The following is a 24135-nucleotide window of genomic DNA, read 5'->3' on the forward strand; positions in this document are numbered from 1 at the left end:
CATCCCAACGGTGAAGCATGGTGGTGGTAGCTTCATGCTGTGGGGGTGTTTTTCAGTGGCAGGGACTGGGGGACTGGTCAGGGATGAAGGAAAGCTGAATGCTGCAAAATACAGAGATATTCTTAATGAAAACCTGGTCCAGAGCACTCAGGACCTCAGACTGGGCCGAAGGTTCACCTTCCAACAGGACAATGACCCTAAGCACACAGCCAAGAAAACACAAGAGTGGTTTAGGGACAAATTGAATGTCCTTCAGTGGCCCAGCCAGGGCCCAGACTTGAACTCAATTGAACATCTCTGGAGAGACCTGAAAATGGCTGTCAACCTGACAGAGCTTGAGAGGATCTGCAGAGCAGAATAGCAGAAAATCCCCAAATCCAGGTGTGCAAAGCTTGTCGCATCATACCCAAAAAGACTTGAGGCTGTAATTGCTGCCAAAGGTGCTTCAATTAAGTACTGAGTTGATGGTCTGAATACTTATGTCAATGTGATATTTCAGTTTTTTCTTTTTAATAAATTTGCAAAGTTATCAAAAATCTGTATTTTGCTTTATCATTATGGGGTATGGAGTGTAGACTGATGTGAAAAAAATAATAATTTGAAGCATTTTAGCATAAGGCTGCAACACAAAATGTGAAAAAAATGAAGGGGACTGAATACTTTCTGGATGCACTGTATATATGAACTATATACATGAATATATATATATATATATATATATATATATATATATATATACTGTATATGATTTTAAGGTGAAATATGACCCTGACATGTTCTTGATCTGCTTTGTGATATTCATCCTGGACACGTTATCCACTACGGATGGTTTTATATAACTGAAAAATTTGTGCTAATGAGTTTCAGCATTGAGCATCAAGCAGAACTGATAAAAATATTGTCTGTTGCTCCAAACTCAACTGATTCAAGTACAAGGCCTCCACTTACGGTTAACATCACTGACATCAATATGCCTGCTGTACTCTCAGGTGGAGAGGCCTCCGGTTCAGGCAGACAGCCCCAAGAAACCAGACATGCAGCTTCCCTCAGATCCAGAGAAAACGGCCAGCAGTAATTCCCTCAGTGCCACTAATTCAGACACTGAAGAAATTGTACAAGGTGCTTTCAGTAAATACAAACACATACTGCAGCCCATGGTTCTTGTTCCACAATGCAAGTCTGTTATACTGTACAAATGTCATAAAATTGTGAAAGATGCTTGCACATAGAGATGGCTGAAAACATGTATTATTAGGAAAAAAGGAAAGTTATGATGTACTCTAGTGAAAAGAGATGTGTGAATGAAAGAGATGATTGGAATTGCCTGTTTGTGAACTTTGGAACATTGAATTCTGTGTAATCAAGGTGTGGCAGTACATACATTCTTTATGTTTCTTCACCGTTCTGGAGATTACAAGCAAAAACATTAAAATCAGTCAGAAATCAGTTTTAAAATGTAATTTCTTCAACAGATATGAGGGTTCAAGAGGAATCTGATGAGCCCAAGCTTACCTGTGAACTCTGTGGATGGGTCGATTTCGCCTACAAGTTCAAAAGGTCAAAACGGTTTTGTTCCATGGTGTGTGCGAAAAGGTAAAAGATTCTGAAAATAGGAGTTTAATTTTGTTTTCATTTATGGTTATGGTACTTTACATTTGTTCCACCATGAAAGTAAACATAAAATGGCATTTACAACTAGCGGTCGACCGATATATCGCCGAGGCCGATTTTCTGAATTTTTTTATTATCGGCATTTTCCCGTCTTACCGATTTGTTTCTTGAGGGCGCTGAGAATCGCCTGCATGCATGTGAAGCAACTGAGGCATGTAAACGACCAGTCACGGTTCGTTTTGTTGTTACGTGCCATCGTGTTACTACAATAATAGACCGGTGTGCAACACAGTGTCATTTAAACGGTCCTCATAGCAGAGCCACGGCACACACGTTTGAGCTCATAATGTTAAAGTGCTTGCCTGTTTCATTCTCCTTCTCTCTCCTCAACAGTTCCCTGTAATTTTTAACTGTCTTGTCTAATGATAAAAAGGCAAATATCAATAAAACTAATATCATATACCGTCTGCAAATATGCGCATATCTCGTTTAAACAGATGTAATAAACAAACCTCACAAAACTTGAGCCTATCCAGCAACCTGTGGAGCGCTCAGTTATTTACCTCTAAAGCATGTATTCTATCAGCCTCTCCACAGCAGTTCCCTGTCACTTTTAACCTTCTTTTCTAATGATAAAATGCAAATATCAATAAAACTTCTATTATATACCATCTGCAATTATGCAGATAACTCGTTTAAATGTAATTCATGAACCTCACGAAATTCAGCGTTTTCTTCCCATCGAGTGCTCATCTAATATCTTCCTCTGAAGTGCGTATTCCATCAGCCAGAATCAAAACTTCAGGATCAGGATCAAAAGTTCCTCTGATTCACAGATCATGACGTCACTCCGTGACAATCCAAGCAGGCGATCCTGACCATTTAAACTGTCAGGAGATTGCTGCTCGTGCTAGAACCGCACAAGCGCGTGAGTGCAACTTCAAAGTAAAAGCGCTTCACGTGTGCTATAAGTAAATGTCTTATTCACTATGCACTGTATGTGCAACTGGTTTGATTCTGTATTTTTTGAGAAAATGCGATTGTTAATACACACATCCCATCCATGGTTGCTGGACTACTGTGTGTACTGTTATTTCCTTCTTACTAATATATTAACAATTTCTTCATGTGCAAATAATTTATTAAAATTTGATGACTAATCAGAAATCAGAAGAAACTGCTATCTACCATTTAAAATACAATATTATTTTATATTTGATATTATTATTATAAGTTAAAGTTTAGTGTGAAATTGAGTAAATATAGTGCTAAATAAGAGTTTATTCATTATTTAGCCATTTTATGTATATGTTATTTACTACATTAAACTGTGTGATATATTGGCATTGTATCGGCCACCCTGCTCTCTGGATATCGGCATCAGCCATTAAAAAAAAAACAATATCAGTCGATCACTATTTACAACCCATTTTACCTCCATAATCCGAGTGAAACAGTGTTTATTCCTTGAGGAAAAAATGTAGGGCAAAACATGATTTTAATTAATTGTGAATTAATTGGATTGGAAAAGTGTCCATTAAATTCCATAATGGAGCAAGTTGGTTGGAAAAGAGTTGTTGAAAAAAAGAGGGCTTGGTGACATCAACTGAAAAGAAGTCATTTCAGAGTCAGAAAATGTTATTTTAAATTTTAATTACATTTTTATTCGTTTTATGAAAGATTACAAAGACTTAAATTCTTTAATCTGTGGACATAAGACTTAAATCTGAGGACATACGCTGTAAATGTCTTAAAGTCCTCACTGAGCAGTTAAATCATACTTTAAAAATTATTTGTCTTTAGCCCCCAGTGAGCAAGCAAAAGGCGACTATGGCAAGGAACTCAAAACTCCATAAGATGAGAGAGACCAGACTCACCTGGGGGAGCCAGTTCCCCTCTGGATATACAACATGAATATAATGGCAATATTAGAAATCATTGTGTAATACAAGGCGTGTATTATTTGAGTGAACTGAGTAAATGTTGATGGGCAATGTTTAAAACTAAAGGATATTGCTTGAACTGTAAGATTGAAAGACTGCGTGCTACTAAGAGTTGACAAATAATATACGTTTCTGTGACACTCAGAAAATCTTTGTCTATTATAATATCAATCATCATCAGGTACAATGTTGGTTGCACAAAGCGGATTGGTCTATTCCACCCAGACAGATCTAAAACAGCCAATCGGTGGAGGAGGAGATCTCAAAGTCACAGAGGCAGGGAGGCCAAGAAGCAGGTGATCAGCTGCTTTGCATTGTATTGCACAATTTAACCACAATTAACCACTTTTTTTTAATCCAAAGTTTTGTTCTCTCTGCAGAGGCTCTCTGTATCTCAGCAGTCTCAGGGAGAATCGGTGTCCTCACCGCTTCAATCTCAGCCAAGTCAAGGAGAATCCAGCCCCTGTTCGGATATCTCCAGTTATGAGGAGGCAACTTCCCCGCTCTCTGCAGCAAGTTCTGGCCCAATCGGATCTCAAGTTGGAGTCGCTGCTAATGATCCGGAAGAACTTCCTCTCCTCAGTCAGCACTTCCTACCGTGTGACCCCACCAAATGGAATGTACAAGAGGTGTTTGAGTTCATACGTTCTTTGCCAGGTAAGTGGTCATTGTCGTGAATAAAGCGCAACAGTCAGGTTCCGGAAGTAAAATCCCATACATTTTCTCCATTTGCGAATCTATTTTGAATGACAACTTATCAAATTTTAAAGACAGACTTACCGTGAACTAGGAGGTTGTTAATCGATGGTACATGCTTCTTTTGAAGCATCAGTCAATAATTCAGCGTAATTTGTTTAAAATTGTGTTTAATAGTGGAATTCCTGGTGAAGAACTGGCACTAATCAGAGAATCGCGGTATACAAACCATAGAAAAAAGCTCCACATTGACCGCCCACTTCCACAACGCACTGCGAATGTCACAATGGTGTCGGTCTAGTATTTCTAAATATGTCGCAATAAACTTAAAACGTCATTTTCAATGCTTCATGGGATTGTAGTTCATTCCCTCACTGAAGACGGTAAGTACACAGTCTTGTACCTTTGTCTTTTTGTCTGATTTTTAAATGCTTTTTTGCTTCAAATCAGTTTGTAATGTTGTGAATGATTCACTTCAGAGCTGGCTGGTTTGGTTTAGTTCTTTTTAACTCTTTAATGAAGGATTTTTGTAAATGCCTATGGAAGAAATGAATGGGAAAAATAGTTCTGGGCACTTTTGCGCTCTATTATGAAAACTCCATGGTAATTTTGTTTTTGTTTTTACTGTAATAAAGTTGATTTCGTGTTTCTTAAATTGTAAAACATTATTTGTCCAATATTTAAAAGTAATGGTTGACCAACATGGGTTTTTCAGTTGCCAATGCTGATATCTAGAGCTCTGGCTGAAAATTTAAACCACAGGTTTTCAATGTCTTAAATAGTAAGTCCCCCCAATACTATAATGTTGTGTATAGGCCTATACAATAGCCAAGTAAATACTAAATAATATAGCCTATGCCAAATATAAAATGCTTTTTTTTTTAAATCTCGACTAAAACAGCAGTACATTCTGGCCACTTATTTTAAGTTTTATCAGGTATTGTCCTGTAGTGTTATATTATTAAAATGCATCATATTTCAGGTGTTGGAGCAATTCACCAATGATGATCAATAACCTTAAATTCAGTCTGACATGCTGTAAATATTTCTGTTAATCATATGAAACCATATTTTGCATACGTTTTTAAAATAAATACGTTTGTCCTTATGACAATCGGATTACTTGTTTTTTTAGCCTATAATTGTGATAAACTCGCATCACATGAGCTAGTCTCCGTCTCTATGTGAAACTGCACTTTTCACAGACACATCGACCGGATATCACATTTAACTCATAATAATGGACACCTTGTGATTTTGTTCCACATATTTTCGGATTTTATAAGTACGTGCCGCCACATGAGTTCTCCGGTATTGTTTCTCCCTCGATATAACATGTCTACAGAGGTAGATTATTTGTATGAATGAACAGAGGCAGAGCTATATGGCTTTATAATAGATTTGCGAGTGAACAGGACATGTTTTGAGCACCCGCACGTACGCACTCTCTGAGCGAGAGCAGGGAGATTTCATAGAGCACCATATATTCCAGTTTTGCGCAAGAACGAAGGAAATCCACGTGCGAGCGGAGAGATTTGCGCTCACGCAACAGGTACATGGATGCACTCTCGACATTTAACAGTATTATAACGCAATAGAACTACGGTCTATTAAGTTGGAATATGGTCTGTAAAGCTATCAATTTTCATTTTTCTTCACAATAAATTTTTTATTGTTTTCATTTATCTTTTGTCTCATGTTGTAATTTATTTTTAAAATGCTCTTCTAATTTTCTTTGCATATCAAGTTATGTAAGATATTTACAGAGCTAGAATGTGTGAACTATTGTTGTAATTGTTGCAGGTTGTCAGGAGATTGCAGATGAGTTTCGTACTCAGGAGATTGATGGACAGGCCATGCTGTTACTAAAGGAAGACCACCTAATGAGTGCCATGAATATTAAATTAGGACCCGCCCTCAAGATCTTCGCTCGCATAAACATGCTTAAAGATTCCTAGCCTTGAAAGGCCGTTTATCTGTATTTGTCTGGGTGTGTATATGTGTCTTCATGTCACTTATAATTGACTACAGCACTACAAATGCACTACAGTGTTTAAAAAAGAATAATAATACAGTAAGACTTTATACATATTGGGGTCTAAAGCTCAAATCTGCAATTCCTCAAGACAAGAACTGAAGGACAGTCAGCTTAAACAAAAATGACGTAACTACCTATGAAGAATCACACAAATAATGACTTGTACCAAATGGAAGGCTCGTGTATTCCTAAAGCGTAATGGATTGGTGATTTGGAATATAAAAAAAAACAAAATATGAAATGTGCTACATCAACAAGTGACACGTCAAAACTACGCTTACTGGAACCCAGAAGAAAACGTTAGATTTTGTAGGTATAACAACGCTGTAACCCAAACAGAAACAATCCCACATCTTGACACAGACAGTATGAACTGTACAGTATATGATTGTTGTTTTCAGGTATGATTTGTTCTTTTTGTAACATGCAAGATGCTTTTGTGTAAATATGTTTAAGTAAATTATTCTTACCTTTGTGTGTGAGTATTTGTAACAGAGTTGAACCACAACAAACTGGTGCTATTTCACTGTCTCATTTTCTTTGGGAAGACTTGAATGCAGAAGCACAGAACTTCGAACCTGAAAACAGACACCAACTGTAGGAAGGGACTCTTGTTAATGACGCCTTATTCAGTGTGTGTCAGTGCAGACACACTCATTTCTGCAAACCCTGGTTTTGAGATGCACATTAAGTATATTTAACTTGGATATTTGGAATGATGCTATGTAAAGTTTTAACTGTGCCCGTATTTGTCATTGTATGTTACTAGAAGATTGTGATAATTGTGTTTTTATGTTTAGTTCAATGCTTTGTGAAATGCCTGTATTTATCAGATGAATGATATTTGTAATATAAAAATTTTTAATGAAGGATTTTTGTGTCAACTCATTTTTTAAGGCAAATAAAAAAGGATTGTCTCAGCATAGATAACAAAATATCAAACTAAGTGGCATTTGCAAACTGGCTTTCCTCCGAACTAATGTCACTTTTCTATCAATTTTTGCAATTACTTTTTTAACTGACATTTGGCAGTCACATAGAGCCCTAATATTTAATTTTGATCTTTATATCTATTGTTTTATTATTTAAAATCGAACAAACTTATTTTGTGCAGTGTTGTGCTTGACAACTATGCTTGTGCTTTCTAAAATTAATGTCAATTTTTGTTAACTAATGCAATGTTGTGCATACATTAAAGGAATAGTTCACCCATAAATGAAAATTATCTCATTTACCCCTCTCAGGCCATCCCAGATGTGTATGACTTTCTTCTGCAGAACACAAACAAGATTTTTTTTTTGAAGAATATCTCAGCTCTGTTAGTCCTCATAATGTAAGTGAATGGTGACCAAAACTTTGAAGTTCCAAAAAGCATATAAATGCAGTACAAAAGTTACCAATACGACTCCAGTGGTTAAATCCATGTCTTCAGAAGCAATATAATAGTGTGGGTGAGCGACAGATCAATATTTATTTCAAGGACTGTTCGTCAGTTCAAGGGATTGACGTCTTTGTCCCTTCCTACTAATTGTCAAACTCGTTCAAAACAACAGCGGGAGGCGCTTCATTCATAGTGACTTACTAAAGTTAAAATGATATAATACAATGTAATAGAATATAAATTTGTTCCATGTTTTGAGGCTAAATGCTCCCTGGATGCCTGGAACTAACAGAAATGTAAATATTTTGACTGCCCAACAAGCAACAACAAATGGATGCATGAACCGCTGCAGTGAACGGAGACGGATGAATATGTGCAGTACTAACAACTGAAAGATATGTAGCAGCACACATTTTATCTCTGGTAGGTGGACGACATTTTTGCTAACTAATAGTAAGTTTGATAGGTAGAGTTTAGCTGGCTAGTTAAAGGGATAGTTCACCAAAAAATTACAAATCATTTACACATCCTCATGCCATCCCAGATATGTATGGCTTTCTTTCTTCAGCAAAACACAAACAAAGATTTTTAGTAGAATATCTCACCTCTGTAGGTCCATAAAATGCAAGTAAATGGTGATCAGTCTTTTGTAGCTCCAAAAATCACATAAAGGAAATATAAAAGTAATCCATATGACTCCAGTGTTTAAATCCATATCTTCAGAAGCAATACATTTGGTTTGGGTGAGAAACAAAACAGTTTTTAAGTCCTTTTTCACTACTTCATCTACACTTTAACTTTCACTGTCAAAAACCTTACCCTGTCTGCAAGTCACACGCTTACTGCATAAACAGCTTTATTGATTATAATAGGAGCGATCCAATGCTCCCAACCTTTCCGTTGAGGAAATAATTGTGAGCATCTAAACTATGATACACTTTCTTCTACTCTTTGGGTGTCTGGATAAGTCACTTGAGGTAAACGTTTGATGTTCTTTGAGAAAATTTGTTGATTCAGAATCTTATTTAAAGGATCTGGTAATGACACCTCATTTAATGTTTTTTTGTTTTTTTTTTGCACATATCTTGTTTGTTCTGTTTTAGCTAGACTCTAAAAGTACACTCTAGTCATTTTATTTTGACAGTTCTTTGACCAATATTCCATGTACAGTTGTGCTCAAAAGTTTGTATACTCTGGCAGAAATTGTGAAATTTTGGCATTGATTTTGAAAATATGACTGATCATGTAAAAACAACTGATCATGTCTTTTATTTAAGGATAGTGATCATATGAAGCCATTTATTATCACATAGTTGTTTGGCTCCTTTTAAAATCATAATGATAACAGAAATCATGATGGCCCTGATCAAAAGTTTACATACCCTTGAATGTTTGGCCTTGTTACAGACACACAAGGTGACACACACAGGTTTAAATGGCAATTAAAGGTTAATTTCCCACACCTGTGGCTTTTTAAATTGCAATTAGTGTCTGTGTATAAATAGTCAATGAGTTTGTTAGCTCTCACGTGGATGCACTGAGTAGGCTAGATAATGAGCCATGTGAGCAGAAAAGAACTGTCAAAAGACCTGCGTAACAAGGTAATGGAACTTTATAAAGATGGAAAAGGATATTAAAAGATATCCAAAGCCTTGAAAATACCAGTCAGTACTGTTAAATCACTTATTAAGAAGTGGAAAATTCGGGGATCTCTTGATACCAAGGCATGGTTAGGTAGACCAAGAAAGATTTCAGCCACAACTGCCAGAAGAGGTTTACCTCAGGAGAAATACAGGCCACTCTGGAAAAAGACGGTGTGGTTGTTTCAAGGAGCACAATACGACGATACTTGAACAAAAATGAGCTGCATGGTCGAGTTGCCAGAAAGAAGCCTTTACTGCGCCAATGCCACAAAAAAGCCCTGTTACAATATGCCCGACAACACCTTGACACGCCTCACAGCTTCTGGCACACTGTAATTTGGAGTGACGAGATCAAAATAGAGCTTTATGGTCACAACCATAAGCACTATGTTTGGAGAGGGGTCAACAAGGCCTATAGTGAAAAGAATACCATCCCCACTGTGAAGCATGGTGGTGGCTCACTGATGTTTTGGGGGGGTGTGAGCTCTAAAGGCACGGGGAATCTTGTGAAAATTGATGGCAAGTTGAATGCAGCATTTTATCAGAAAATACTGCCAGACAATTTGCATTCTTCTGCACGAAAGCTGCGCATGGGGCGCTCTTGGACTTTCCAGCACGACAATGACCCTAAGCACAAGGCCAAGTTGACCCTCCAGTGGTTACAGCAGAAAAAGGTGAAGGTCCTGGAGTAGCCATCACAGTCTCCTGACCTTAATATCATCGAGCCACTCTGGGGAGATCTCAAACGTGCGGTTCATGCAAGACGACCAAAGACTTTGCATGACCTGGAGGCATTTTGCCAAGACGAATGGGCAGCTATACCACCTGCAAGAATTTGGGGCCTCATAGACAACTATTACAAAAGACTGCATGCTGTCATTGATGCTAAAGGGGCCAATACACAGCATTAAGAACTAAGGGTATGCAGATTTTTGGGGTCATTTCATTTTTTTCTTTGTTGCCATGTTTTGTTTTATGATTGTGCAATTCTGTTATAACCTACAGCTGAATATGAATCCCATAAGAAATAAAAGAAATGTGTTTTGCCTGCTCACTCATGTTTTCTTTAAAAATGGTATGTATATTACCAATTCTCCAAAGGTATGCAAACTTTTGAGCACAAATGTACCTTCAATGTTCTGCGCTGTGGGATGCAATAAAAAACTTCTTCAGGAGTTAAAAGCAGCTCCTACATTCATACAGACTGGATCATCACAGACTAAATCAGACCAGAAAACAACACAAAAACATTTGTAACTTCTGAATGAGATATGCTTACAGTGATGTACCGGTGGGCGTGTGTGGACTTGCCGGCGTATGGAGATTATCATGGATAAAATATCTTTAAATGTCCGCAAAAGTTCAATTTGCCAATATTTGCGCTGTCTTCAGACCTGTATGAAGCTTTCTTGGGACTGGGCAAGGACGAAAAGCCATTTTTGATGTTTTTCTTGGTATCGTTTCTCGGGTGTTTTTCCATTCACCGCCAATGTTTCCTTCCGCTGATAGTCACAAATATGGCGGCTACAGGGAAAAGTGATGCCACTGAAACAGGTCAATAAAAATGCAGATACCGCAATTGTTTACATCCTTGAAATGGTTTATAAAACTACACTTTCACATTCTTCCTCTTTAGTTTTTTGGTGATTCCCATTCTTTGTGCATATCACCACCTACTGGTGGAGATTTATAGTAAAAAAGGACTTAAATATTGATCTGTTTCTCACCCACACCTATCATATTGTTTCTGAAGTTCTGGGGCCGGTTGCACCAGCTGTGCGTAAGTTCAAACTTAGCCTAGCTGTGGCGTAAATGGGCACTAAGTCACAATTTATGCACTACTAAATATTTGAGCATTGCACCAATAAACTTAGGTAGAACGTAACCCTACGTATAAACTAAATATTTACGGCAGCCTCCGACCAGGCGTAACGGATGGAATAAAAAAGCAGACTGATATTTTATGACATCAATGAGCTCATGTTTTACGTGACAGGCATCAGTCATTTCGACATACATTATGATGTTGACATTTACGAGAGAGAGAGAGAAATAAAACGTACTTTTAAGCGGATCTTCAGCATGAAACCGATCTAATGGTGCAGTTTTCAGGGTGCTTCACCCGGTGTCAAGTTTCAGCACATTCAAAATATATATAGGATATTAAAATGAATAAATGTCTGTTTTTTCCAGCCTGTTTTATTAGTATTTATCACCCCTCATTTATTTTAGATACAGTTCCTATATATTGCTATTTACACAGGGAAAATATACTATTTATCAAATCTACTTTTATTACGTATCGTATTTTAATGGGGATATAATTAATTACAGCTGACAAACAAGGGTTGAACATCAACCATAACAAGATCAAATTGAAGTTCACGGCTTTTTAACACTTATGTGTATAAATTTGAAGGCTGCTTATTGGATCAATACAGGTAAACGTCATAATATGTGACTACGCATTACTTTACGGAGAGCTTATGACCAACTACTTAAGTCTTGCCTTAAGAACAGGTGGTGCAACCAAATTAAGCACTGACTTAGTTACAAACTAACTAGTAGTTACTAAGCCCTTAGTGTGAACTTTACGTCCTAACTTACGTGAGAACTTTTAACGCACAGTTGGTGCAACCCTACCCTGGTCACCATTCACTTGCATTGTATGAACCTACAGAGCTGAGATATTCTTCTAAAAATAATTAATTTGTGTTCTGCAGACGAAAGAAAGCAATACACAACTAGGATGGCATGAGGGTGAGTAAATAATGAGAGAATTTTCATTTTTAGGTAAACTTGTCCTTTAAAAAGTGTGGCTTAAGTGTCCAAATGCTTTTTTGGGCCGCTGTAAATCTTGCGTTTAAAAAAAAACTGAAAGGCATAGAAATAAGGAACCACTAGGTGGCACACTTGCATTTCTCACCCGACACGCTCCACAGTTGCAGTGTTTATTTATCTTCTCCTGTTCTGGACTCTTACATCAGAGCCAAATATGGTCAGTCAGTCTTGAAAGTTGACCGTCTACGCATTTTCAGCGTTTAAAAGTAATTTTTGACTTGTTGTTTAGATAGCTCGGCTTTAGTGCAATGAAGTCTTGAGTTTCACAAAAATTGATTAAAAAAGTGCACTAAATAAGCCGTGTTGTGAGCTGAGTACCGGTGAGGGGGAGGAAGACTTTGGAGGAAGGGGGGCGGCTGTCTGGTGGCTGCTGCAGCTGCACAAAGAATCTATACAGTTTTCCTCCTGACTCCCGCCTCCTGCCTCTCTGTCTCGCTTCTCATTGGTCAGCGTTCTGTAGCACTATCATCCGATTGGTTGTGTTAGATGTCCGTTCGCGTTCCCTCACTACACATGAACTTCGGTGAAGCCGATCCTCATCAACGGTGCTGCTCGATGAGCGATACTGGAAACTGATCAAACCTGGGATGGCACCCACAACGGTGAGAATTTTAATTTATATAACATATCGGTAACCCCCCCCACAAGAAAGATAGAAAGATGAAGACAAAAATCACGAGAGCAGGAGAAAGTATTTTTTACACGGATAGGATACTGATTGTATGAACAGTTTGGATAGTTGACACTGACTACAGTTTTAAATAGTCGACAGTTACTGTATACAGGCAACTGCACAAGCAGTCTTGAAACAAGTAAACAAGTGTGCCAATGCTATTTGAATGGGATTTTTTATTGGGGCTTTGCATGAAGAAGAAAACGAATGGAAAAACCGAAACCTCGAATTGTTTAACGTGAATAATTTCTGTATTTTTTTGTTTTTATAAGAAATGAACAACTCTTTCTTTGATAATTTTGCATGTTTGTTATTGGCTCTGTCTCAAATCCTAGTGAGCTTTCTGCCTAGACAGCATTTTTGTGCAACAAATGCGTTCCCAGTCAGCTGAGCTCAAATGATGCCCAAAAATGTTGTTTAGCTTGGCAACTCTATCATACTTGGTTTTGAGACACAGCTGTAATGTTAAATAATGTCAAAAGACTGCTTCAAACAAAGCAGATATTATGATAGTTTTTATTGTTTATATATATATATATATATATATATATATATATATATATATATATATATATATATATAAAACTTACTCCAAAAAAGGTATAATTTACAAATATGAATTTGTAATATATTACATATATATATATATATATATATATATATATATATATATATATATATATATATAACAAAATGCTATATATATGTGTGTGTGTGTGTGTGTGTGTGTGTGTGTGTGTGTGTGTGTGTGTGTGTGTTTATTTCTAAATGAAATGCATGACAGGGCCATACAAGTGTATATTACACTTTATGTAGAGTCACACAACTTGTATGGGCAGAGCTGATCACATCAACAAACGGTTGACATCCTAAGGAACGTGTGGCGACAAGCCATCTGTTTTGTAGCTCTCAAGCAGCTTGTGGATTAAATTAATTACCCTCTGACATGTCGTGTGAGCTTGGACTCAAAGACTGCACTTTGAGTCTAGCTCCGGGGAGAAATGTTGAGTAATTGAAGAGGCATTTGGGCTGATGTTCTATGCAATAGCATTCTTTAATTCAGAGAGGCATGGGCACCATTAAAGAGGAAATGCCAAATTAGTCAATCTTGAAGAACACATTGGATAAACCTTAAGTGCACTTTAAAGAATGGAACACAGCAATGTGCAAGTTTTGTACATGAATGAAGAACTTCAAGAATGTTTTGATTTTTTTGTGGTACTTTTTTTTCTCACAAATACAAAATATTTCATTCTAAATCACACCTCTTTAGTACGCTAAATTCATCATTTTTTCTGTGTAAATATCCCAGCTAAGTATGCAGAGACAACTAAAATTAAGCCATTTGTAGGTTGATTTCCCTGTTCATGAAACCTGTTTGAAAACAGTCACTATTTGTGCAATTCCATTTGGTAATGCTAGTGGCACAGAGACGACACATTTCAGCATTAAATTTTGGTTAGGTATAAGGTGCATTGTATTGGAAGCTATGGAGAAAAAAACATTTTGTGATATCAGCCAACTCTATAGTGTTTTTCACACTTGATGTTTTGAATTGATGAATTGTTATTTAGTTGAAAGTACCTACTCATGCACTTTATAATTCCCTTTGGATTTTATGAAAGCCAAAGTGAAGTTGTGAAATTTGCACATCTATAAAGTATGGCTTTGCACATTTTAAATTAGCACTGTTTGAATGGGTAAACCACAAACCATGAAAGCTTTCATACACACTCAGTGCATCAGATCAGATGTAGTGCACAGTTCCCATCGGTGCACAATACATCAAAAGAAACTGGATTACAAGAGCATTATAAGAACAAATTTGACTGAAGTTTGCACAAGTGACACAGATGAAAGGTTCAGTGTCAATTAATGTGGGTTAATGCTCAGTAGAAGTGGAGTGTACAGCACAGTAATGCGATGTATGGGAACTCTGACGTGGAAGCGAGGCGCCCAAGTTCTTAGGAGCCCAAATTGCAGCTGGAGCACTGTAGCTGGAAGTCCTCCATGTCCGAGCATGTTATGTAACAATCTGAGTCGAGTCCTCATGACTTCATGATGTGGAAACTTTGGCTGACCGCACAAATCTCGACGTGAACTAAAAGCACCATTAAAAGCAAAGTGGGGTCTGACTGAAAGGATCTAGGTTTGGTTTCATAAGATTATTTTAGTTGAGGTTTGGTGCTCGGGGTCAACGCATTCATGGTGTGCGCAGTTATATGGGAAAGTGAAATTTGATGCGTTCAAGTTTATCCATGCGCAATTACTATTTAGAGTACTTAGAAGTGAGCGGGAAAGGAATTTGTGTCAATTCAACAAGACTCTTTCTCAAGCTGTCTATCAATAGGCAGCACTTAGAAAAGTCATGGAATGCTGTTTTAGCTTTGATGTTATGACAAATGCTTTGACTCATAAGAATAAAATGGAAAAAAATCTGTTTTTCTTCAGTGAACTGCACAGAAAGAAACACCAACCAGATAGGTTTGCACTTTTTTCTTTATGGATTTCGAACACAAAGGAAGATATTTTGCAGAATGTCTGAGGTGCTCTTTCCCATAATGCAAAACTGGATGGTGATTTATACTATCAAGCACCGAAATGAACAAACAAAACCATACAAGTCTTCTGAAGCCATATAATGGCTTTGTGTCTGAAGGTAGAATTTACCTGTGCCGATAGATGCTTTTTGAAACAGTTATTGCCGAAAATCTATGCCGATATTTTTATTTTTTTTATTAATTCTCCATGTTTTTCTGTGGCCGGCGCTGAAGGATTCTACAGTTAAAACGGCTTGATTCTGCAGTATAACAGTGGCCTCTAGAGGTAAAATTAAATCAATAAATGACAGCTCTATTTGCTACATCTAAATCTTTCATCATTGACAATATTCATCCATATTTTTATTCTAACTTCAGTGCATATTTTGTTATTTTTAATAGATAGTCAAATGTTTAAAATTGAAGCGAAGGCATGCAAGAAAAAAATTTGACTATTTTAAATAGATGATAAATCAATAAAAAAACTATCTGCTGATTAATCAGTTATCAGCCCTTTCCACCACCTTAGTTGTCGGCATCGGTAAAATCCACTATCGGTCGACCTCTATTTGTGTATGTGCTAAAAATCACCCCCTCCACCATAGCTCTAATGTAATTTCATTTACACTTGTGTGCATTTTATTTATTACTTTACACTGAAGAAACAGTACATCGCATAATCAAGACAAGCACATCATAAAAACACCATTATACAGTAGACTGCAGTCATTTGTAAATGTATAGGATTCCATTACGGTCATTAGATACCCTGATTGCGATCGAGCGATCTGGTTTCTCTTAACTAACTTAACCTCTGTGTGGGTGAAAAGCTATGTGTATGTCTTCTGCCCACACATTTGCTCAATGTTTTGCTTTGCATTATCTTTGCAGGAGTCAAGACTGAACGTGGAGGCTTTGAGTAAGAGCGATGTGCTGGTACTCTTCAGTGTTCTGGAAGGGGAGCTGGAGGCCAGAGACTTTGTCATACAGGCACTCAGGGTTAGTCCTATTTTTTTCATAGTTTCTTTACAGGCAGCAGTCTAATTCCCCTTTCACACCACCAGCGGCATCGAGCAACAAAGTGACACGATCCTTTTCATTTTCTATGAGAGCCGAGTGACTTCCGGCGACACGAGCTGCAGTGACAGTTGGCCACAGAGGTAACCGTGGCGAGCGACAAGACAAAGTCAAGAAAATTGTAACTTTATGCAAATGATGAGCGACATTTTGGAGCGACTACCAATGAGAGAGAAGATAGTGGAGCTCACGTGACCCATCTGCTGTGAGTGTGAGATACTGGAGTCGAGTGAGTGCAGGCAAGATGGAGAAGTAAAAAGTTTCTGTGAGCGATTTCACTGTTCTATATCATTTGTCTGTAAACTCATACATGGATATACAGTTGTGCTCAAAATTTTGCATACCCTTGGAGAATTGGTAATATATGTACCATTTTTACAGAAAACATGAATGAGCAGGCAAAACACATTTCTTTTATTTCTTATGGGATTCATATTCAACTGTAGGTTATAACAGAATGGCACAATCATAAAATAAAACATGGCAACAAAGAAAAAAATGAAATGACCCCTGTTCAAAAGTCTGCATATGCTTAAGTTCTTAATACTGTGTATTGCCCCCTTTAGCATCAATAAGAGCATGCAGTCTTTTGTAATAGTTGTCTATGAGGCCCCAAATTATTGCAGGTGGTATAGCTGCCTATTCGTCTTGGCAAAATGCCTCTAGGTCATGCAAAGTCTTTGGTCGTCTTGTATGAACCGCACGTTTGAGATCTCCCCAGTGTGGGAGACTGTGATGGCCACTCCAGAATCTTCACCTTTTTCTGCTGTAACCACTGGAGGGTCACCTTGGCCTTGTGCTTAGGGTCATTGTCGTGCTGGAATGTCCAAGAGCGTCTCATGCGCAGCTTTCATGCAGAAGAATGCAAATTGTCTGCCAGTATTTTCTGATAACATGCTGCATTCATCTTGCCATCAATTTTCACAAGATTCCCCATGCCTTTAGAGCTCACACCCCCCCAAAACATCAGTGAGCCACCACCATGCTTCACAGGGGGGATGGTATTCTTTTCACTATAGGCCTTGTTGACCCCTCTCCAAACATAGCACTTATGGTTGTGACCATAAAGCTCTATTTTGGTCTCCTCACTCCAAATTACAGTGTGCCAGAAGCTGTGAGGCATGTCAAGGTGTTGTCGGGCATATTGTAACCGGGCTTTTTTGTGGCAATGGCACAGTAAAGGCTTCTTTCTGGCAACTCGACCATGCAGCTCATTTTTGTTCAAGTATCATTGTATTGTACTCCTTGAAACAACCACACCGTCTTTTTCCAGAGCAACCTGTATTTCTCCTGAGGTTACCTGTGGGTTTTTCTTTGTATCCCGAACAATTCTTCTGGCACTTGTGGCTGAAATCTTTCTTGGTCTACCTGACCTTGAGAGATCGTCATCGTCTCCCTGATGGAGGGAACGAGACGTTGGTGTCGATGTAGTGACACTAGGGGTCACTCTTGGGAGCCCGAGACACCTCTGGTCTTTGATAAAAGGCCAATGAAAATTGGCGAGTGGTATTTGCATGCCACCCGGACATACGGGTATAAAAGGAGCTGGTATGCAACCACTCATTCAGGTTTTATGCTGAGGAGCCGATATAAGGTCCGGCCATTTCAGCGGGTAGTTCAGCGTTGTGGCAGGAGGGACACAACGTCTCATTCCCTCCATCAGGGAACGGAGGTTACACAAGTAACCATGACGTTCCCTATCTGTCACTCACTCGACGTTGGTGTCGATGTAGTGACACTAGGGGTCCCTATACAAAACGCCACAAGGCTGAACTGTGTTACGTGAACTGGCGGTAGTGTGGTGGGCAGACTTGCTGTGTAGCCAGCACACCAGGTCGACACGTAACCTCCCCCAACATAGTTGTGAGTGTCGAACAGTCCTTTTTTGGGGACAAGTCGATTACCCAAAGATAGAGACAGGCTTAACCCAGTCGTGGCCTCTTTTCCCCTTCTCTTTTTCCACTCCCTAAAAAAGAAGGGGGATTATCCGACTGGGCCGCCAGGTCTAGTCGGGGGGTGTCCCTCCCAAGGGGAAGACACCACGGAGACCACACCTTGCCCAAAGGGGGGGGGGATATTTAAGTGGAAGAATACGTCACATGGTCTTTCCAACCATGTGGAGAGCCTTCAAGGTAGATCCTGCCCAATGGGGGAGGAGTTACTACAAACACGGAGACTGGGGCAGAGGGGCTCTGCCCAAGGAAGATGCAGTTTGCCAGCAGGGAAACGAACTAGCGGAAGATATAGATCGCATGGGGTTAGCCTTACAGGGAACCGCCACATGTGGAGCACCTACCCCAGAACAGGGCTCTTAGTTAGCTACTGGGCCGGCAGTGAGTCTCTCTGAAAACTCGACTGCCACAGGGCTCGGAGGAAGTCAACCAAGGAACAAAGTTTGTGAACACTACTGGGAATTAACGGCGCACGTCTTCAGCTCAAAAGGAGGTGGAAGGCGCTATGTGCAAGCGATACACCCGGCCAGCTATCCCGGGCTTATCCACTTGTGTTGCGTGCCACTACCTGGGATGAAACAGGTTCCACCCGGAGGTTGTAGAACCTTGCAAAGGTGTTGGGTGTTGCCCAGCCCGCTGCTCTGCAAATGTCTGTTAGAGAGGCACCTCTGGCCAGGGCCCAAGAAGCCGCTACACCACGGGTAGAATGGGCTCGTAGCCCTACCGGGGGCGGCATGTATTGGGCGAGATATGCCATAGTTATGGCATCAACGAGCCAGTGGGCGATCCTCTGCTTGGAGACAGCACTTCCTTTCCGCTGTGCACCAAAGCAGACAAAGAGCTGCTCAGAGACTCTAAAGCTCTGCGTGCGATCCAAATAGATGCGTAAAGCGCGCACCGGACACAGCAACGACAGGGCTGGGTCTGCCTCCTCCTGGGGCAGCGCTTGCAGGTTCACCACCTGGTCTAAGCCACTGATTTCATTCATTTTACACTTTCAAATAGCACCAGAAACTGGTAGGCTCTTTTGCTGAATTCCTGCTGAAAAACTACACTACCCATGATCCTACACTCTCAAACTACTGATGTATTTGTATATACATTATCTGAATATTTGCAATAAACATGGAATATATTGTTTTTTTATTGTTTTATCATCAATGACTATTAGTCAGTAGGTTTATATTTTAAAATGGTTTAATTTTCGACATTATGGATTTTCGACATTGTTTTAGTTTCACCATTTGCAAGTACATACTTTTTTCCTAATCAAAGTTTGTAATATTGTGATCTTTGAACTGGTTTGTTTGATTCATGGCTTAGAACTCTTTATTGAAGTCTTTTTCTTTTTTTTCAAATGGAGAAAATTAATGGGGGAAAAATCTGGAACCAAGGCTACTGAAAAAATGGGCAATCACTGTTGTGTTCTGTTGTCTACAGTATATGTCAGCCATATAGAGCCATATCCAGTTTCTGATGTACCATTACATGAGCAGTTTGTTGCATTGTTTAACTAACAAGAGTACTAGTCAATAGTACTGTACTGCCTCAGTACCTTTGATACACCACACAAAAGCAACCTATCCCAGTCAATACACTGAGTACAGCAACACAACTGAAACAAAAAGGATCATTCCTGTGTCATGTACACTTTATTCAGGAGCATCTTGTTTATTCATTCAAAATGTTTGAGCTTCTTCAAGTGCTGTTGATGCATCTTTACCCAAGCAGCTGCACCCCAAGTTATACATCAGTCCCAATTTACACCATTAGGAAGGCAATTCCCTCCCTTATTGGTGGGTCTTATGATCTTGTGGTATCTAATGAGAATAAAAATGTAGTATGCGAAAAAATGTAGTACATACTCAACTGATAGAGCCACTCAAATAAGTACTGAAACATTGATGAAAAATTGAATAAACAAATGGACTTATCTGTAATATTGATTTTTAAAAGTCCATAACCTTGTAGTTGTCCATTTAGTTTCAGTCAAAAGCAAAAATTAGATGGAAAACAAATTATGGTACAAAAAGGGCAAATAAATGAAGGAAAAAACAATCTGCTACAAGCAGAGTTCCCACAGTCATGGAAAACCTGGAAATATCAGGGAATTTTAAAATTGTGATTTCCAAGCCTGGAAAAGTCATGGAAATTAATCATTTAATTTAATAATAATTTAATTTATTATGTTCTTAAAATATTTAACCAGGGTGTTATGTTGGACTGGATTAAAAACTCAGTGAAGAGTTAAAAATATAGCATGTTATTTAGAATACCTGGCCAATTAGGGTGCTTTCACTGTAGAACTTTTGGTGCGCCCCTGGGTTCGAATGACGTCAAAGTTCGATTCGTTTGGATAATGTGAACACCGTTTTCCGAACTCGGTTGCGCACCTGGGAACGGCACCTGAGTCCACTTGAAAAAGTGGTCTGGGGTATGGTTCATGTCCAGTACAATTTGCTGCTATTATGAATGCAATTGTACCAAATCACAGAAGTGAACTAAGGCTGGGCGATATATAAAAAATATTTTAGCTACGCAATCAGCTTCGGGTTCTTTGTAAGATATCGTCGATATACGATTACATCATCCTATCGCCCAGCCTTAAAGTGAACCTCTTGTGATTACATATAATTTGCATCTTTGCAGGTTCCTGATCGCAATTATTATGGTATAATGCACACATGCTTGGGTCTAAATAAATCCCCTTCGGAGAGCAGCTCACATTCTTCACATCTCTTGCATCCGTGGGCTCGTGGCAGACAAACGCTAATTTTCATCACATTGCGCATTTAATGCATCCGTGGGAGACAAGCAGAAGTGACGTTTTGTGCATGTAATGTTTTGGTGGTAAATCCAAAGAGATGAATACTTCAATAATACAGCGAAACTGATGTCTTCTTGAATTGTTGCCTAGTTACAGTGGTAAACAGCTGCCGCTTGTACTCACATTGATGATGGAACGCGGCTCGGACCAAAATAATATAATGTGAACAGAGACCAGTGGGGGCAAGGGAAGGGGCGAGGAAATGAACAAAGTGTGAAAGCACCCTTAGAGACAACGATTTGCCGCTAATCCCCAGCCATTTTAGGATTCACGCAATGTGTTTGTATGGATTCAATTTAAAATGAAATGTTTTCAGTTGAACTTTTATCAAACAATGGTGTGGTTTCGTGTTTTTTACAAATTTGCGATTATGTGATTTCGGTGCCATTTTCAGAATGGAAGGCTAAATGTTTGGGCATGGAAATGATCTTTCAAGTCATGGAAAAGTCATGGAAATTCAGTGGTTGAAAAGAGTGGGAACGCTGTACAAGTGTGACTTTTGAGGACATGACCCAGCTAACACATTTATGTTCTTAAAACATCTTAAAGAATGTTCCAGGTTCATTACAAGTTCAGTTCAATCGACAGCATTTATGTTATAATCACGATTATCACAAATAATTATTTTGACTCATCCCTCATTTATTTAAAAAAAAAAAATGAAAAAGAAAATGGAATTGAATATGGCTAGTCCATAAACATTAAAATGCACACTGTTTCAAAAGTATAACCACACTATTCTACACATTAAAATGATTTTAGTGTGATAAAGTCACTTACTAACCTTATCTGTGTAAAGTTATATCCAATATTGCAATCCATGTAATCTGGTAAACACCATAACACTGGTAAATTCCTGATTTTGTCACACTAAAATCATATAAGTAACATATAATGTTTACGTCTTTTGGCTATACTTAAACAGAGTGTATTTTAATGTTTATGTACTGTTGCTTTTGACTTTCATCCCAGTGCTTTTCTGTAACCAAGTTTTGAGTCAAAATTATTTTTGTGGCGATAAACTTTGTGGCAATCAACAGCCACAAATGCTGTTGATTGAGCTTAATATTGAACCCAGAACATTTCAACGCAACTAGAACATTGTTTAAAGGTTGGCATAATGTTCAAACTTAATTCGACAGCTTTTTTATCAGATTTATTAATAAAAATTCAACAAAAAAATCTAATTTAAAGGACGTATGAACAATGTTGTTCTACGAACGTTTTTTCCTAACATTGTGACATTTATCAAATGCTAATAACGTCATAAGTATGTTCCATTAATGCTATTTTAACAACGGTCGTTACTAACCTTTACGTAACGTTATTCAGAGTTGTTGGAATGTTCCTGTTAGGTGGGGCATACACGCCTGTACTATTTATGGCATTGTTATGCTTGTGAATGAGAAATTTTATCAATACTTTCCTCAGTACTTGTCTATTGACTGTCAGTAGATCGCCGTTGAACAGGTTTAATGCTCCAAACTGCACACTAGATAACCAAGAGAGACATTATAGCTCTAACTCTCAATGAGATCCAGATGTCTGTCTGGCTCAAAGCTCAATTGTGCACTCTAGCACATTAACATACTTCAGACACTACTCAACACTAAGAAATCTCCATGTACAGTTAATCTGTGGCAAAGCTCAGTTTATTTAGCTATAAATTCACTTGTTTCTATAGACTTTATGGCACTAGTCCTTGTATTAGAAAAGATGGTGTTTCTTAGCTTGGAGATTTTCTCACGTCACTTTTTGGGATTGTCGTATAGAACTTACCTTCAATTAAATGCTGGAATGCCAAACAATACTTTAGTGAAAAATACAAGTAAACCTTGTTTGTCATACTTCCTGTTTGATGTTTAGTGTCCTGCTATTTGCTCATTCCCAACTCTGTTGTGGTCTTACCTTAATTTCAATACAATGTACATCAGGCTTTAATTACACTGGACTGGCTCTTATTTGACTTTTTTTTTGTCAAGCTCTTTTCACTTAAATTTGTATTTATTTATTTTTACTGTGGGACTCCTACTACATTCCAGCACTGTCACTGGGCCTCATCCCACACTCCCGGTGGATGCCAGGCTTTCAAACACAGCTGAGTTACAGCAGCCTGGACAAAACTTCTGTGCACCATAACCAGATGAAAGATCTTCAGAATCATTTCAGCAAATCAGCCAAACATATGTGCTATACATCCAAAAAGTTCCATGAAATTACTGTTACTGTTATTCTTTTTGTTTAATCGTTTTGTACCATGGTAATACTGTTTTTCTTTTTTTGGATGTGTACCTTGGTAATACCATGTTTTTTGGACATGGTACTTGTGACGAGGAGGAGGGCGTGGCCGGGCCGTGAGGGTGCACGCCTGGCGCTGAGTAACTCAATCAGCGGGAGAGAGATAAGAGGAGTCGGGGATGCCAGAGAGAGAGAGAGAGAGGGAGAGAGAGAGAGAGAGAGACACGGAGCTCACTGACGTGTGTTATTATGTTCGAGTTCAGTTTGATGTTGTGTTATAATTAAAGTCTTGTTGAATGTTGATCCGGTTCCCGCCTCCTCCTTTCCTGAACTGTTACAGTACTATAGTAATACCGAAGTTTTTGGACCTGTAGCATGGTGATACCATGTTTTTTGGACTTGGTACCATAGTAATACCATTGTATTCTTTGAAGGGCCTTGGAGTACCAGGCAATAGAAAATGCTAATCATTCTCTACCATGGTGTAGCCTATATCAAAATACCATGGTATTACCATCTTATCCCATCACTGTACTACAGTATAGTACTGCCATATAACTTTTTTGTAAGGCTAAACGTATAGGAATATAGCCAAGGTAGTCTCATAAAATATACTATAATTATATTTTTGCAAACTGAGTTTTATGTGCAGCGTTCTACGTTTTGCCGCAGTTT

At 38.5% G+C, this 24135-nt stretch overlaps 2 protein-coding genes across 4 annotated transcripts in view; both read left to right on the forward strand.

The window, feature by feature from the left end:
• LOC127449341 (polyhomeotic-like protein 2) overlaps nucleotides 1–7158 on the forward strand; it is a 48914-nt gene extending 41756 nt beyond the window's left edge. For all 3 annotated transcript variants that reach the window (XM_051712702.1, XM_051712703.1, XM_051712701.1), the window contains 5 exons: nucleotides 990–1119; nucleotides 1473–1593; nucleotides 3736–3850; nucleotides 3935–4211; nucleotides 6054–7158. In XM_051712702.1, coding sequence (XP_051568662.1) covers nucleotides 990–1119; nucleotides 1473–1593; nucleotides 3736–3850; nucleotides 3935–4211; nucleotides 6054–6208 — 798 coding nt within the window. In that variant the 3' untranslated portion in view covers nucleotides 6209–7158. The remainder of the gene's footprint in view (nucleotides 1–989; nucleotides 1120–1472; nucleotides 1594–3735; nucleotides 3851–3934; nucleotides 4212–6053) is intronic.
• Nucleotides 7159–12668: 5510 nt separating this feature from the next.
• The window catches only part of LOC127449347 (CTTNBP2 N-terminal-like protein), a 30893-nt gene continuing 19426 nt past the window's right edge, over nucleotides 12669–24135 (forward strand). Inside the window, exons 1-2 of the mRNA XM_051712712.1 lie at nucleotides 12669–12755; nucleotides 16258–16365. Coding sequence (XP_051568672.1) covers nucleotides 12741–12755; nucleotides 16258–16365 — 123 coding nt within the window. The 5' untranslated portion in view covers nucleotides 12669–12740. The remainder of the gene's footprint in view (nucleotides 12756–16257; nucleotides 16366–24135) is intronic.

The sequence above is a fragment of the Myxocyprinus asiaticus genome, chromosome 12 (assembly GCF_019703515.2).
Source record: "Myxocyprinus asiaticus isolate MX2 ecotype Aquarium Trade chromosome 12, UBuf_Myxa_2, whole genome shotgun sequence".
Lineage (NCBI taxonomy): Eukaryota > Metazoa > Chordata > Actinopteri > Cypriniformes > Catostomidae > Myxocyprinus > Myxocyprinus asiaticus.